Consider the following 18352-nt stretch of genomic DNA (forward strand, 5'->3'; position numbering starts at 1 on the left):
TTGTTTGAAATTAGAACTATGGATGTATTTTTCAGTGAAGTAGTTTTCCACTTTGACAAAATTTGACTCAATTGGTAGAAGAATTTCATCTCTCCCCTTTCTCCTTAAAATACTGTGGTCTCTTTTATCCACAAGGAAAGGTAAATACTTATATCATCAAAATACTGTGACTAACTTGCTGTTGATTACCTCAGATATTTACAGCCTATTATGTGCTTCTTAGGTTCAATATGGTTCACTAAAATACCTTTTTGATATTAGCATACTGGCTACAACTTACTGAAGTTTCCTAGTTAAAGACTTAGATTGAAAATAAGCATGTAAGTTGAAAACTTTTATAACAGTACCTTCTCATGTCAAATCTAGACAATTAACATGAAAGATTCAAATATAGCAAAGAACATTGATCAGAGAAGAGAAATACCCTTTCATTTTCCCCTTTAATCCAAATTTAATAGGTGATATTTTAAATTGGAGCCATGCTGCCTTTTATAACTGGGTTGCTTTAAATTTTTTCTGCATGAGTAGATGTGCGTGTGTATAGCAATATGATGGCTGACTATAAAAGGTCAGAAAACTAATAGATTGCTGCATTGATATTTCTGTACCCAACTTAATATTTTAATGTAATTGTTGCCTTAAATATGGGGACCTTTTTAATAATTTCTGTATTAGAGAAGTTGTAGGTTTATAGAAAAACATGCAGAAAATAGTTTCTCTATTCTTCCCCTATTATTAGTACTTTGCAGCTAGTGTGGTACCTTTGTTAAAAATGATGAAAGAATTATTACTATAATTTCACTATTAATTATAGTCCATAGTTTACATTAGGGTTCACTGTGTTGGTTTGTTTTTTTTAATGTTCCCCTTTTAACCACATTCAAATACACAATTCAGTGATGTCAGTCACATGCACAATGTGCTACCATCACCACCATCCATTACCAAAACTTTTCCTAATATTGAGACTTTGACCAACCTAATATTTAAATTTAATTGCAGCTACCTTTAATGTGGGGACTTTAATCACCAGACAAAGGTACTTTTAAAGATTTACCACCAAATAACCCAGTAAATTAGCCTTTTGATACAAAATTATTAAGGACATTCCTAAATTGTGCCACAATTTTAATATACCAACAACAATATCAAATTTTTAAATTTTTTAACATATTAAATTTTTTTTGCTTAAGAACAACAAATATATATGTGTGTGTGTGTATATATATGTATATATAGAGAATATGTAATTGTCTTTTAAATTCAAGTTGAACCATATGACGTTGAAGATATTTACATTTTTCTTACCTTGAAAAATGGCAGTTTCACGTGGTTTGACCAGTAGTTTCACCAGGACTCCCTAGCTACTAACGCCACACACACACACTCACACACACTCACACTGAAGTTCTTTCTATACTTGTCAACACACTGTAAGCATTCAATTTGGACTTTTTACTGGCGTGTGATTTTGTAGGCAATCTGCTTGCCCTTGCAATGAATAGCTCTTCTTACAGTAGTAGAAAGTACTGTCCTCATCTCTCCCCACCCCTACCCTGTGCATTCATGTTTCTTTTCTGCCTAAAATAAGCATGCAGGATTACTAGAAATGAAGAAGCGTTATGGATAACAAACAATAGCTTTGATCGCCCTTTAAGTTGTCTCTTCTGTGCAGCAGGTATAAAGTTGTTACTTGCACAGTACCTGTAAGATGCTTTAGCATCTTTCTGTCTTATTTTCATTTCTATCAGAATGGCCAAAATATGAAATCTGAAGAAATACAGGATAGATGGTGCAGACTGTAATGAGGAAAAAAAATATTTACTCTACTAAATAATAAAATAGGAGAATAAAATGTATTCAGGTACTGTACAAATGTTTAATGTAATGAAAACTTAAAAATAATTAGAATCCAGACTCAGGAATTCATTAAGATATCTGTTTATTGCAAGTCTTGAACAGTGGTTCTCAAACTTTTTGAACAAGACCTACTGAGTTGAGGCAAGAGACCCTAATACTTGTTGTCCCATCCCACATCTTCTGCAGCTGCTCTGTGACCCTAGGTGAGCTTTTCAATTGTCTAAGCCTCAATTTCCAGCAGGAAAAAGAAGTGTGCACTAAGTGCTTTAGAAGTATACTAAGTCATGTATGTCACAAGAAGGAAAGTTGAAGGTTAAAACATGGGAATGTATAACACAGTGAATCTTGGTGACAAGTCTTTGATTAACTGTACAAATATAAGTAAGTTCTTTCATGAACTAGAATAAATATATGATACTGTTATAAATATTAATAGAGGGGTGTTCTAGTTTGCTAGCTGCCGGAATGCAACACACCAGAGACGGATTGGCTTTTAATAAAAGGGGATTTGTTAGTTCTTTCCACTGAGGTTGAACCACTGAGGAAAGGTTCAACTTTCCACTGAGGTTCTTTCTTACATGGGAAGGCACAGGATGGTCTCTGTTGGCCTTCTCTCCAGACCTCTGGGTTCCAACAAGTTTCCCCGGGGTGAATTCTTTCTGCATCTCCAAAGGCCTGGGCCAAGCTGCAAGTGCTGAGATGAGGTATGCTGAGCTGCTTTGGCTGTGCTGCGTTGCGCTCTCTCATTTAAGCACCAGCCAGTTAAGTCAAATGTCATTCATTGCAGCAGGCACACCTCCTAGCCGACTACAGATGTAATCAGCAACAGATGAGGTTCACGTACCATTCGCTCATGTCCACAGCAACAGAACTAGGTGCCTTCACTTGGCCAAGTTGACAACTGAATCTAACTACCACAAGGGGTATATGGAAAAAATGTACCCATTGTAAACTATGGACTGTAGTTAACAGTAATATTTTAATATTCTTTCATCAACAGTAACAAATGTACTACACCAATATTATGGGTCAATAATGGGGGGGCAGTAAAAGGTATGGTAAGATTTGGGTTTTCTTTTTTCTTTTTATTTCTTTTCTGCAGTAATGAAAATATTCTAAAACTGATCTTGGGGAGGTATATACAACTATGTGATGACACTGTGAGCCAGTGATTGTGTACTTCAGAAGGTTTGTATGATGCATGAATATATCTTAATAAAATTGCATTTTAAAAAATGTACTAAGTACAAGAAGAAGATCCAGATTGAGGGTAGTGTGGACTCCTAGTCCAGTGTTCTCTCTGTTCTGTCTCCTATTGAAGACTTTGCTTGGGAAGGCCTTTCCCTGAAATGCTTTGAAAAGAAGGTGATAACACTATTTTAAATATCTTCATTTTCCTCAACTCTCATTTTTCTTAAATCCATTCCAATCAGACTTTTGTTCTCACTTCTCCCCTGAAACTTCTCTTATCCTGGTCACTCACACCCTCCATCTTACCAAAGCCAGTAGTAAGTTCTTTGTCATCATCTTATCCTCAACAGCATCATGTTATCCAGTCAGTCACTGTCCAGAAACATTTTCTTTGCTTTGCTACTGAAAACATCACACCTTCCTGATTTGCTTCCTATCTCATTAGCCATTCATTCCTTCCCACTAAACTCGAGTGGCTCTTCCTCCATCCAAAGCTTCATGTTTTGAGAATATCTCAGGGTACAGCCCTATATCTGCCCATACCTACTTACTAAGAGACTGGGTATAGTTCTTTTTTCTCTTCACACCCACTTCCTGGGAAATCCACTCCAGGCACAAGGTTTAAAATACCATCTACACATAGATGATTTCTACATTGGTCTCCAGCTCTGATCTCTCCCTTGAGTTCCAGCTACCTGTTTAACATCTACAGTTGACAGTCTACCTTGGCTAAATTTTTAAAATGTAAACCAGAAATCTTAAAGACTTAGCTCTTTTACTAGTTTTTCATATCCCTAGGAAAATTATTTATGGGCTTGCTTAAGCTATATGTTTAGGAATCATCCTTAATTCCTCTCTGTTACAAACCATATTCAATCTATCATCAAGTCTTATTAGAGTCAAAATATATCCATTCTAACCACTTCTTATCGCCTCCATAGCTTCCACCCAAGCCCAAGCCACCATCATATGTTTCTGGACTATCCTAACTGATTTCATTGTTTCCCCTCACCTTCCACGGTGTATTCTTTACACATGGTAACCTTTTAAAAATGGAAGTCACATTGTATCACTCCCTTGCTTCTTTGATAAAAATGGCTTTTCAATCTATTAAGAAGAAAATTGTTCCCATGACCTATAGTCTACTCTGTCATCTTCTCCTGCCTACCTCTCCCACTCCTCTTGCCCCTGCTCAGATACAGCTGCTCAGAAACTTCAAGTTTGTTCTGTATTCAGGGCCTTGTGCTTGCTGTTTGTGTAGCTCATCCCTCACTTTATTCGGGTCTCTGCTCATGTCATCACCTCATCAGTTAAGCCTTCTCTTATTACTTGATTAAAAATAGAAGTCCTTTTCCTCTGTTTTATTTTTCTTCATAGCATTTGCTTTACTGGGAAGAATGAGTTTGTTAACTTGATTATTGTCAGTCTTTACCCACTGGGTAGTGAGTCTTTTGTTTGTTAATGTCTAAAATAATGGATCAACATATAATAGGTGCTTGGTAAGTGTTTAAATGAATGAGTGAGTAAATGAAAACATTGGCTGTCTACAATTTGTTTCTTATACTCACTTAAGGGCATTTAGGGTTATGGTTGAATAGAGTTCTTTCATTATGCGTATGATTTTATAACATATGTAATACTCCTTTTACTTGAAACTACAAATCAAATGATCATTCATACATTTTCAGTGAGAAGGAAAGTTATTTATTGTCTCTTGTTCATTTTACAGAAACCTACTTGTGTGTGTGTGTGTGAGTTATGGATATGCATGTGTATATATGTATGTGCATATGTACACATAGACCATAAATACCTTAAAAAATAAAAGTGTATTTTTATGTACTAAATTTTCATATGTTCTTAGTTTTATGTATTAATTTCTTCATGTTTTTAGTATAAATTAGAAAAATCCCTAAATTACCTTCATAATTAATTATGAATATTTTCTTTTAAGATTCATGACTCACATACTCTAATGAGTACCTAATGGAAGACATAAAAGACCGTTGGAACACCATTATTTATTGCTTCTGTTTTTATGGTTTATTTTCTATAAATGATGAGAAAGTAATCTGATCTCACATTTTTCAGGTACAGATGGCTTTGTTGAACAATCTATAAGCAAATCATGGCATAGGGAGACAAAATCTAGGCAGAGCAGAAGATTTCTCTTAGTTGCTAAGTTTTAAAACTCCTTGGCAAATTGTAATAAGTGCAAGAAAATAGTTGAATCATTTTTATCTATATCTCTTTCTGCTAACTTCATTAATTCATTAGAAGGCCTTCAAAATACATGATTCTTTTATGGTTATTTTAATGTATTAATATTATATGTTAATAATTGTTGAACAATAAACCAGTTAAAATATCTTTCATCCTCATGTGCCTATGTTTTCTATTTTAACCTTGTAAAATTCTGTTCTTTAGAAAGGTAAATATAATTCCCTATAATTAAAAAAAGTATGCCCAAATTATCATATTATCCTAAGTATTTCAGTGTTACCCTGAATATCTCAATATTATATGCATTTTATTAAAAGAAGTTTAAGTTTTGGGGACAGAAATCTTTCCAGCTTATATTTTTATAACACCATCATCTCATATTTATTTTCATTTTCTCATTTACTTAAAGTTATCTATGCTAACAAAGCCAAAAACTTGCCACTTAAACTTAAATAATGGTATTATCTAAACCAAAGTAGTCAGTACCATCAGCTTTATGTTCTTTTCCTTTATTAGTTCCCTTCTGTTTGTGCTTTCTCGTCATTGCAGTTGAAAAATGAAAACCTTCTTAAGCTTTTCTTAAAAACTTTAAAACTTAGAATGGCTTTTTGAAATTATGGAAGACTTTTATAGGTAAAATATTGAAATTATGTCAGTGGTGTTACACAGCAAGAAGCCTGTGGGAACTCCCCAACAAGCAAAGTCAGTAAATGAGTGTAAGTCAGGATTTCCTCGTGTGCTAAGTATAGTTGAAGAGATGCAAACTTACTATAGCAAATCCTTTCTGACACATGGCAGAGTAGAAATTACGAAGTCAGAAGATGAACCTTTGCATCCAACGGTACGCTTATCTAGAGGATTGCACTAGATCTGATTAGAATAAAGCACTAGGTCCTTTCGACTGGGCAGAGGAATGCCTGCCCTGGACCCCACATTTTGAGGGCCCCCTCTAGATTTCCTCCAGCTACACCCCTCCCACAGGGTAAGGGATTTCCAGGGCCAAGAACTATCTAACTAAAGTTTATGCGCTTTCCTTCATCACTGCACTCCAGGAATTTGGAACCTTGGAATAACCTTCCAAGATAACCCCACATCTACTTCTTGGGCTTATCTAGGCATCTTCCCTTGTCTTTCCAAGGGGTAGCCAAGGCAATTTGTATGGAGAACTAGTGGACAAGCTTGAACATATGGTCTGGTATGTCCATACCCACGTAAGGTCCCACTCTGTAATGGACCAGACTTGGGGATGAGAAGAGAAGGGAGGCAGGCCATAGTCACTGCGGGTGTGGCTCTCATCCCTCCACCATCATCCTGGGTGGAACTCTAAGAAGCTCAGGAATCTTAAACTTGAACCTGACCTTCTGGGATATTATGAAGGTATTTATTTCAGTGTACAACATGAAACACTTTTTTCACAGTTATTTGTCTGATTTATAATTTTTAATATTTAGACATATAATATATGGGTCTCTATTCTCATCCTGGGTCCCACAAGGGCCTGGAGGAAGGGATAAAGAGAATATTTTTTTCATCTTTCCTTGTGGATAGGCTATGTCCTTTTTTTTCAAATGTGTCTCCCTATATGTATGTATTTATGTATTTATGTATTTATACATGTATACACAGAGAGGCAAGTATGTGATATGTATATCATAGGGAATTTTGTTCATAGCGTTTATTTTTGGGTAGATACATGGGCTGGGAATTGAACCTGGTATCCCACATGGCTGAGCTATGTCCTTTGACCCCACTGTCAGTCTAGTATTGAATTAGGTCTTCCATAAACTTCAGGGTGTCCTTAGCCATAATCTGGACCAAGCCTATGCCTTGACAGTAGAAAAAGGTGACCGGAAATGATGCCTTCAGGTTTTTGTGTACAACAATGCAGTCTAATCTTACATATGTACTGAGCCACCATGGTCGCAGGTGAAAAGATTTAGTACTGGAGTCTCCTGGGTGCAAAAGGAAGAAGAGAAGTTGGATGAAATTTTGACCTAAATAATTTCTTAGGATTATTTGTAAATTTCAGTTTTAAGCTAACCATTGATTATTAGGTTTGAGCCTTCACTTCCTTTAAGATCTGGAGGTAAGTCTTACTGCACCTATTTAAATATTTTTAGGCTTAAAAAAAAGAGACCCTGACACCATGGGATCAACAACACCTTCCTGATGAAAAGCAGGAAAAGAAATGTAATAAAATGTAATAAAATCAGTGGCTAAGAGAGTTCAAATAGAGTAGAGAGGCTATTCTAGAGACTACTCTTTCGCAAGCTTCAGCTAGATATTACTAATTACCACAGTTTGCCAAACCCCAACCAACAGCATTCCTATTAACCCTAAAGAGCACCTAAGGCTCTGAGAGTCAACAAAAGTTTTATACACCAAGATTACTTTCCAGAAACTTACAATCTCCAGGTTGTTCCTAGGCCAGATAAATCCTGAAACTGAGGGCCCAGCCTCTCCAGAACATCAACTAGTTCCATCCCCCTATCCCATATGGTCAGCACCCCCTTCCAACATGAAAAAGTTAGAATGGGCATAGCCCAAATGCCCATAAAGATTGGAAGAAGGATCAAAGGAGAAGAAGGAGTTATAACAGAGAAGATAGGATTTAACAAATGAGTATGACTGCTGAATCATTATATTGATATTTTGTTTGGTCTTGGTGCAGCTAGAAGGAAAAAACTGAAATTATGGAACTATAACCCTTATCATACTTTGAAATCTGTTCTATAAGTACTTTTACAATGTGCTTTGAAATTTATTGCTTTTTTATATATGTATTTCACAATAAAATACGTTAAAAAATAGAATAAGAAATGCTGTATCAGGGTTGATTTGTCTGTGCATCTGTAAATACTGTTTTTTTGATAGAGGAAATAATGAAACAAACCAATATCATCAGTCTACTGTGGTAATGCTGTTTATTTCCAAAAGAGAATTTGCAAGTGAAAATATGAATGCTTTCAGAGCTTCTATAACTTCTTTCAAACCAAAGGGTAGTATTTTGCTCTGCATATAAATAGTGGTTTCTGAGTTTGGCATGTTAATTTAAAATCTTTACAGTATTTATAGAAACTGCTGATTCTCTTATGTTTATTTGTAATTTAATACCACAAATCTGACATCCTCAGTTTTTCACTTAAATTGATTTTCTGGTAATCAAAACTAATACCCTGAGGCATAATACTTTTTGGGTTTTTTTTTATCATTTTTGACAGTTCAAATGTTTTATAATTCATATGCATTTGTAATACATATACACAAAGATAGAGGCATGAGAGCATAAATTTTCCTACCTTTTCTATCAGAGATTTTTCTACAGTTATTTAATATTGTTAAACTTTAGAGGCTGAGTTTTGAGTTTTTCCATTCTATAAGAAAATACTTTAGAATATAAATTTTTAAGTCGTCAAATATTTGTCACATGCATAACCTAATTAAATAGCTGTAACTATAAGGTTTAAAAGATGTAATTATAAAAAATAAATTTAAGAAGAAATAAGTTAGGTTTTAATTTACTATAAAGATTTTAACACATAACAGACATGGAGGAAATAGCACTTTTTTGGTTTCATTTTTCAAATTATATGAGCATTTACAGGTTTTAGAAAATAGATACAGTAGGAAATAAAAGGAAAAATTTAACACTATGCTAAGATCTTCAGAATATTGATGAATTTTTAAAATGCACAGGCATTTAGTGAAATTCAAATCCTCTGAAGAGTGAAAGTTGAGTGCCTGCCTTTACCTACTGGGCTAGTATTATTCGTTATTTAATTTCTTACTAATAAAAGAAAATGAATCACTTTCTAGTGTTGTACTACAGAAAGTGCCAGTTAATCTCTAAGGAAGATGTTACTCATGATACGAAGCTTTTCTGCGTGATGCTGCCACCAAGTACTCATCTTCAGGTGCCAATTGGGCAACATGTTTACCTCAAGCTAACTATTACAGGTAAGGTAAGCAGAGGCTTTGGGGAAACATTTTCTTCTTTTAATTAATGCTCAAGATCAGTACTGATCTCCTTAGGAAGCAACCACTTAAATTACTAATAAATGTTTCTGGGCAGCTAGATTTAGTGATGACCAGATTCTGGGTGTGTGGATCAGTGTACCTACATGTTGGAACTATAGCTGTATCATGTTATTGTGTGAAACAAAGAAATTTTCACTGGTCAGAGAAATGGTTCTACCAGGGTTGTTAAGTATTGCCACCAGAACCCTAAAGGAAAGAGGCGAGGGAGTGCATGAAGGCAACCACAGGAAAATACGCACAAGCATCTGTCAGTAGCCGTCTGTGGCTGGCTGTGTCATGTATGAAGTTGAATTAATATAATTCAAATGAGTAGATGATTGTATGTAATTTCCTTATGTGATCTATCAGTGTCAGAAGCTCTACAAATAAATTCCTTATTGTATGAATTCTCATTCCTTCATTTTCATCCTAAAATTACCTCACGTACTTGTTTTTCAAACCCTTCTTAATGATGTCCAAAATTTTCTTGGCTTTTTGAAGTTGCAAAAATTAACATTTGTATGTCAGTAGTCATGTTTTTAGTAACTATTCTAACAGATTACCACTCAGAATTTGATAGACATATGATATAATGGCACTATTAAATTTTTTCTTCATTGTCACTAATCCCAGATTGCCATTCACTAGCTGGCCATCTTCCCCAGTGCAGGTATTTTCTATGTATTTTGATTTACAAGTCTTACAAGTGAATTACTTTTGTGTTTATTAAGGAGTCATGTATTAAATTTTGGTCTTTCAAATGTGTGGTAACTATTCTGCCTTTGGAATTTGGCTACCCAAAATATAACATGAATGAATATTTATTTTTCCCTATTTTTAAATATTACATTCTTAGCAGTAGTGGGATTAACATTTTCATTTATTTACCAAAATAATACCTAGTATATTAAAACATTAAAGCAATTAAACTGTATAAAGTAAAAAGTAAAATTTCTCCCTTTCTCTTCCCCAAATGATTAACTGGCCACCAGGACCATTGTTAAAAGCTTGGCATATAATTTAAATTATATTTATATCTTTTTACATCTCTGTGATTAACTTTGATACCATTTCTCGTAGCCATTACCAAATTTAGATGCTTATAAACAGATGGTTTTCCAGATGTATTATTAATCTGTTATTATCCCTAGTAGCTTATGTCACACTTAGTAAAAATAGACTATATTATGGGTAAAGTATTGATTTATTAGAATTACTTCAGCACATATAGGCTCGAGTGTATGTTTATATATATATGTAGAGAGAACATAGAGTTATATACATAGTTGGTTTATAGTTTTAAATATATAGTGATAGCATCATAAAATCAATGTTTCATCTTCAGTCAGAGCTTTTTAAAACTTTAGGGTTGAATTTCTTTACTGTCACTTTTTCTAGGTACAGAAATAGTGAAGCCATATACACCTGTATCTGGTTCCTTACTCTCAGATTCCCAGGAACCGCTTCTTCCCAACAATAAATACATCTACTTTTTGATCAAAATCTATCCTGATGGACTCTTCACACCAGAGCTTGATCATCTTCAGATTGGTGAGTATTTGTGTGTGTATTTACCTCATATGTGCTCTAGATTGGGTCACATTATACTGCCCTATAGTTTTTTCCATGTGGCTGTCTTCCAGATATCTTCAACTTTTCCACAGCCAAATTCATCTTCTCTTTGTCCTATCCAACCTAAACGTATTCCTGTATTCCCTGTCTTTATTATTGCAGCATCACTGTTCATCCTTGACCCGATCTGTGGAGTTGCACCATCCTTCAGTCTTCCCACTTTCTTCTTCCTCAACCAGTTGAGTCCACTTCCCAGTGACTTTTTAACCTATCCTCCCTATCTATTCTGCCACCTGTTAGAACAAGTCTTCATTAGTTCTCTCTTGGTCTCCGACTGGACTCTCTCAGTTGCCTCTAGTAGATCTCTTTCAATCAAGTAGCATCTCTCTCAGTTTATTGTCACCTTCCAGTTCCACCTCCAAACTGTACTGAGAATAGATTTAATCATGTTGTCCTGCAATTTTGGACTCTGATGGGCTCCTGTTCTAGTATGCTAGCTGCTAGAATGCAATATACCAGCATAGAATAGATTTAATCATGTTGTCCTGCAATTTTGGACTCTGATGGGCTCCTGTTCTAGTATGCTAGCTGCTGGAATGCAATATACCAGAAACAGTATGGCTTTTTAAAAGGGGAATTTAATAAGTTGCAAGTTACAGTTTTTAGGCCTATAAAAATGTCCAAACTAAAGCAAGTCTCTAGAAATGTCCACTCTAAGGCATACAGGGAAAGATACGGTTTAAGAAGGCTGATGAAGTTAAGGGTTTCTTCCTCAAGTGGAAAGGCATATGCAAACACGGTCAGGGTTTCTCTCTCAGCTGGAAGGGCACATGGTGAACACGGCATCATCGGCTAGCTTCCTCTCCATCTCCCTGGGAGGCGTTTTCCTTCTTTATCTCCAAAAGCCACTGGCTGGTGGACTCTCTGCTTCGTGGTTCTGTGGTGTTCTCTGTTGTGGCTTTCTTGTGGCTCTGTCATTCTTCTCTGCTCTCTCTGAATCTCCTTTTTATAGGATTCCAGTAAAGTAATCAAGACCCACCTAGAATGGGTGGAGATACATCTCCATCTAATCCAGTTTAACAACCACTCTTTATTGAGTCACATCTGTAGGGGGATGATCTAATTAAAGTTTCAAACATACAGTACTGAATAGGGATTAGAAGAAGCGCTGCCTTTACAAAACAGGATTAGGATTAAAACATGGCTTTTCTAGGGTACATACATCCTTTCAGACCAGCACAGTCCCCATTACACATACTGATTAAGTTATTTTTGCACAGCCTACAAGGACTTTCATGATGTCTCCAGCTTCATCCTTTGCAATGCAAAAATACTTTTCTTACAGTTCCACAAGTTTGTCATCCTAGTTCATAGGCACCTTCATTTGCCTCACCCTTGCCCATCAACCCTTTTTATACCTGTCGAGTACCTTTTTTCTTAAAGTCCCAAACAAAACTGACTTCTTTACAAAGTTCCCTTCTCTTCTGAATCTCCCATTAACTGACACTTTGTTCGTATCTCCATTGAAAGAATAAATATATTCTCTCTTTACAAGAATGAGGATAAGGGCAGAGACTGTCTTACTTATCTTATGTATCGTCAGTATCTTGGCAATTGGCACATAATAATCTCTCAGTAATTGTTCTTGAAAAGAATGAATAGGGCGATGTAACGGTGACTCAGTGGCAGAATTCTTTCCTGCCATGCCGGAGACCCGAACCTGCCCATGCCAAAAAAAAAGAATAAAAGAACGATCATGAAATATTTGGAGACTCCTTTTTCTCCTTCTATTTATTTTTTCATGTCTTCAACTTTTTGTACCTTTGCCTAATTGTATGAGGGTTCTTCCCTTTTCTGAGGCAGTAGTAGCAATACATCAGAGTAACAGTGAAGTTAGTCACTAAAATTTGGATATAAGGAATTTTATTCTGAAAGTTAAATTTAGGTATATATGTATAATAGAATATATATATAATAAAATAAATATATAATGGAATGTATATAAATGTATAATCATCTGATTAATATAAACAAAAGAATTATAGATAAATGTGAACCTAAAGAATTTTGGAATACCCACAAATCTAGTGAAGGTAGCTATCATCTTGTGAAGGAAAGACTGCCACATAATTGTAATGTGAGAATTTAACAATGGAATTATAACCTGTTTATAGGGATTTTGTGAACAGAGCTGGGTAGAGAGTTAGCCTAGGCCATGGAAAAGGAAAGTCCAAAGAATAAGGTCAATGATTTTTCACTTTGATCCAGGAGAGATAGATATGGCGTAGATTCTTGTGTCACTTAGGGAGTTGTACATTTGCATGGGAGGAATGACTCAACATGGCCTAATCTACTACCCCATAAAATTATCCACCTGTTTGTTTCAGTCCCATGCTCAACCAAGCAACTTTTATGTGATTAATTTGACCTTCCAAATGTTCAGCGATTGAGAAAAAGATGCCCTGGATGGGGCATGTAATATTAAGGTCACTAGAGACATATAGCCCCTCTTGTAAATCATTGCCATTCTTGCATGAGGATTTTAATTTCACAACATTGGAAGGATGGACTATGGCCAAAAGTTACCAAGTTAATATCATCCTATGAGGCTTCTTCAATAAACAACCACCTGGCTTTTTCCAGATCTTTTCCAACAGGGAACTTTTGTTACTTTCTAATATGTTATTCATCAGTTACTGCAACATTCTTGCTACCCTAATATGGAAAACTAAAGAAAATTGTGGGAATCCAAGCATTAAAAATAAACCAGGGTGATGCGAATGTTCTAAAAATGATCATGGTGATGAATACACAACAGTGTGATGATATTATGAGCCACTGATTGTACATCATGTGTGGACTGTATATGTGTAAAGATATATCAATAAAAATATAAAAAAATAAATAAACCAGAACATATGAAGTTGTTTTATAAATATGATCAGATTTATTTTTCATTTTAAAAATTACATGGCAATTGCTGAATCTGTTCCTAAAGGCAGCTCTTTTATATGAGAGATAATTGGTGGTTATAACAACTGTGTTGCAGAAAATGGGCACTGATTTCTCAACTAGGTAGAGGGAAGTAGACTTTTTTATCTTATTTTGTTTTTATAGGACTTAAGCTCAGAACAGCTCTTCTTTTAAATGAAGGATCTTTTCAAAGAATTATTAAAGCATTGTTTAAATACATGCATTACAATACTTTTGTTTTAATGTTCTCTCCTAATCTTATTATTGTGGTTAATAATCAGTATGTCAGTAGCAAATATTGACCCTGTACCCTGTTATTAGGATAGGTATCATGGACTCAGCTTTTGAGATGGTCAGAGTTTAATTTAGCAATCAATCTGTTATTGATAATTTGTGAATAAGTACTTTGCAGTAGTTTGTAAATTAGAGATTCTAGATGGTTTGGAAAATGAGTGTAATAAGACCTCAGTATTTATTTTTTTATATTTTTATAACCTAGAATACTTAGTATCTAATAATTACTCCTAAAACTTCATCTTATCTTAAATGCTAATAGGTAGTGTTTTAGTTTCCTAGACTGCTCAAGCAAATTTCCTGCAATGGGTTAGCTTAAACAATGGGAATTTATTAGCTTACAGTTTTGAGGCCAGAAGTCCAAATCAGGGCATCCTCAGGGTGATGCTTTCTCCCTGGAGACTGGGACATTCTGGTTGGCTCCTGGTGATCCTTGGTCTTTAGCTTGTCACATGGCAAATCATATGCTGTGTGTCCTTGTCTCTCCCTTCTTTTCTGGGTTCCGTTGATATTCAGCTTCTGGCTGCTCCCTCTGTGGCTTTATCTGTCTGAGTTTCCTTACATTTATAAAAGTCTCCAATAATAGGATTAAGACCCATCCTAATCGGGTTGGGCCACACCTTAACTGAAGTAACCTCAACAAAAGGTCCTATTTATAATGGGTTCACACCCACACAGTGGATTAAGAATATTGTTTTTTGTGAGTATATATAGCTTCAAACCACCACAGGTAACCTGCAAATTAAGCATTTATCCTGTTTTTTCATCAGTGTTCTAAATTCAGCTATGTTTAGCCTTCTGAAATTCTTGCTTTTTTTTTCTTTTCCTGATTTAGTTTATGTTTCATTGTTTAGGAGATTTTGTTTCCGTAAGCAGTCCTGAGGGCAATTTTAGAAAATCCCGTTTCCAAGAACTGGAAGATCTCTTTTTATTGGCAGCTGGAACAGGTTTCACACCAATGGTTAAAATATTGAATTATGCTTTGACTAATATACCCAGTCTCAGGTATGTAATTTTATCTTTAATTAATATCCTTTGTGAGGCTATTAAGTTAGTATAAAGTATTCTAAATTGATTAACTGTACAATGGACCTTAATGTTCTCATTCCTTTATTCACCATTTCTTACTCTGTCTCTAGTCCTAGCTGTTTTATTAATTTAGTTCTTTCAGTTTGATACTTTTGGTTACCTAATTAGCACAGACATGCAAAAATTCACACTAGTTCACCTTTTGACTTGCCGTTTGTGTATATTTTACATGTAATTGAGATAGTTCTGAGTTTTGTTTTGTTTTTATTTTAAGGAAAGTAAAGCTGATGTTCTTCAATAAAACAGAAGATGATATAATTTGGAGAAGCCAACTGGAGAAATTAGCATCTAATGATAAAAGGTATTAAATTGGTATTAGCTCTATATTAAAATATTCATTTTAATATTATAGTCTGAGCTGTGCATTGACCAAGAAGCTCCTTTAAAAAAACAATAAACTAATAATTCTTTCAATGTGAATAGTGTTAACCACCCCAATACTGCTTGATAAGATCAAGATGATATATATATATATATATATATATATATATATATGTACGTATGTATTAAAATGTATTTTGGGTTTATGATCATGTTATGTTATTTACTGATCAGGATTTCATTGAAAAGATAATTCAAGATTTTCTTGTGATAAAAGAGAACAGATCAAATAAATAATAAATATGGAGTAAATAAAATTAAACATGTTTCTACTGCAGGATTTCTTAGAACCTTTAATATTCTGGTGTCCATTGTGACCTTCTAGAGAGGAATTGCTTATGCATTATTGTTTAGTAAGATTCTCTTCTTTTTGGTTTGCTTGTGTGCATTGATGTGTATTATAGCCAGTCCTGTCAATAGTCATCCTTGGTCTATATTTTGAAAAATGCTAGTATTGGCAATAGAAAAAAGTTCACGCCACACTGAACTCAATGGTAGAATGAGGCAACAAAGAAAACCAAGAGAAAATTTATTTCATTGAAAAGAGAGTGCTAGCATAGTCAACTGAAATAAGAAATAATTTAAATAGGCGAAGCCCCATTTCCCTTAAAGAGATTTTAAAGCAGAGGAAATTCAGAACAAATATTTTAGAAGAATAAATTGGATAAACTGTCATACTCTCTAATGTACTTCTATAATCATTGAAAACTATTTTTAAGAATTTCTGAACTTCCTAAACTATACAAAATACCTGAAGTACAAGTTTATGTTTATGATAGTATGATATACATAAGGTCCTAGGCCTTTTAAAAGTTCGCATTAAAGCCCTCAGTAGCTTAGCTTATCTATCCCAGGGGCTCCACATTTTTCTGACTATTCTTAATAAGGTAATGCTGTGAACTTTTGTAGTTTTTTAACTCCCAAGCATAGAAACAGCTAATATTTAAATCAATCTAATCATCAAGTGTGCATCATTTCTACCGTTCTGCCAAGACTTCTTCCTTTTTTTGTTTACATTTAATGGACATAGTCTTAGAATCATAACAGAATAAAAGTCCAGACATGTTCAGCCCTTTGGCGGTTAAATGCATATTAGCAAATCTCTATCTTGTTCTGATTCACTGTTGTAAAGTGTGAGTAGATGCTAGAAGTATCACCTGAATTGTTGCAAAACGTTTAAAAGCATTGGCCCCTCTTCTCCTTTTATTCATTTCCCCGTCATGGTTTAAGTATAGAGCACTGTGAATGAAGGTAGTTGTCAGGGTTAGCTGCAGGGGTGTGGGTGTTTTATTCTTATTTTTGAGGAGAGATGTGGTTTTATTTCATGAGCTCCTTCTCCATCTCCCACCCCTGCCCCTTTTATGGTAATCTAATTAAATACGTTGGCTAAAAGTAACTAACCAGTTGTTCTTTAGAATATACCCTCTAGCCAAGTCTAACTGTATTTAGATGCTGTTGCTGGACAAGCATGATTGTTTGAACCAAAATGGGAACATTTAAACGAGCATCACAAACCTCACTAATAACTTTGTGATTTTGCTGTCAAGTGTAGAATCCTCCCTTCAGACAAAGAAGGTTTTCCCATTTTGTGTGGCTTGCCTGGAGACTTCTGTAAATCTTATATTTTAGTAAAATATTTTTTATTAAAAAAATTTTTTACTAGTAAAATGGAATGCAGCAGCAGCCTCTAAATTTAGTGTCTCTTAACAAAGCCAACTATATGTTTTGTTTTGCTCTACATAATTTGGGTTGGTAGAATTTTATGGGCCAGAGTCTTGAGAATGAGGAAAGACCCCTTTTTTTTCACCTCTGATTGGCTCTAACAGCATTCACTACGTGAGTAACACCTTCCAGCTTGCCGAGAGAAGTGATAATGTTCCGAGTTCTGCCTGCCCTATCCTTTATCCTCCTTCTGCTCATTCACCTCCTCTTGTTCTTCCTTGCGTGTTTGTCTGTGCAGTCATTATCCTTCTCAACCTTCTTCGTCCTTTTTCCTGAAGATCTTCTCCTTGCTTGTGTCACTGTATTGGCTCTGGCTGCTAGCATTGACTGCTTTGCCATTGGAGAGTCCTTGGAGTCTCGTTGTCAGACCCGCACTGGAAACCAAAATGGCCATGCTTATGTACATGGCTTTGGAATTTACTATGTTTTGAGGCTTTATGCAGAAAAAGGAGAAACCTAACCTTAAAGGTTTACTGACATATTTTAGTAGTACTATTCTATCAAAACATAATCACCAAGCCCACATATAAAAGGAAAGTAAAAGTTCAGATTTTATGTAGGATAATTTTAGTCATACCTGTATTTTAGTTAGTGGTTAAGTCTATTTTATACATTAAATCACCCAATCCCACTTCCTGTTTCTTTTTTTTTTTTTTTTACATGGGCAGGCACCGGGAAACGAACCCGGGTCCTCGGGCATGGCAGGCAAGCATTCTTACCTGCTGAGCCACCGTGGCCCACCCCACTTCCTGTTTCTGATGACAGTATGTTGGCTTATTTCCTCATGTAGTCCAGGAAATGTAGCTTTTCATTTTAATAGAATTGTAAAAAAAATAGATTCTTGATAAGTATTTTTTAAAGGATCTTTCTCTTTCTTTTTCAATCCAGTTTTCCTATCACTTGAGTATAAAATAAAATTTGAACAGAAAGAAGAGCTTGCTTACTTGAACCTTATCCAAATATATTACTACATTTGACTTAACTTCAAGTCAGTTGGTATTGAAACACAGTGTTCCACGTCAAGCAAAAT

The 18352-nt window shown here is 35.0% G+C and overlaps 1 protein-coding gene across 2 annotated transcripts in view; it reads left to right on the plus strand.

The window, feature by feature from the left end:
• Positions 1-18352, plus strand: part of CYB5R4 (cytochrome b5 reductase 4) — a 96926-nt gene that overhangs the window by 60746 nt on the left and 17828 nt on the right. For both annotated transcript variants that reach the window (XM_077162351.1, XM_077162352.1), the window contains exons 11-14: positions 9091-9231; positions 10690-10842; positions 14985-15135; positions 15434-15520. In XM_077162351.1, the coding sequence (XP_077018466.1) occupies positions 9091-9231; positions 10690-10842; positions 14985-15135; positions 15434-15520 (532 nt within the window). The remainder of the gene's footprint in view (positions 1-9090; positions 9232-10689; positions 10843-14984; positions 15136-15433; positions 15521-18352) is intronic.

This window comes from Tamandua tetradactyla, chromosome 5 (genome assembly GCF_023851605.1).
Source record: "Tamandua tetradactyla isolate mTamTet1 chromosome 5, mTamTet1.pri, whole genome shotgun sequence".
NCBI lineage: Eukaryota > Metazoa > Chordata > Mammalia > Pilosa > Myrmecophagidae > Tamandua > Tamandua tetradactyla.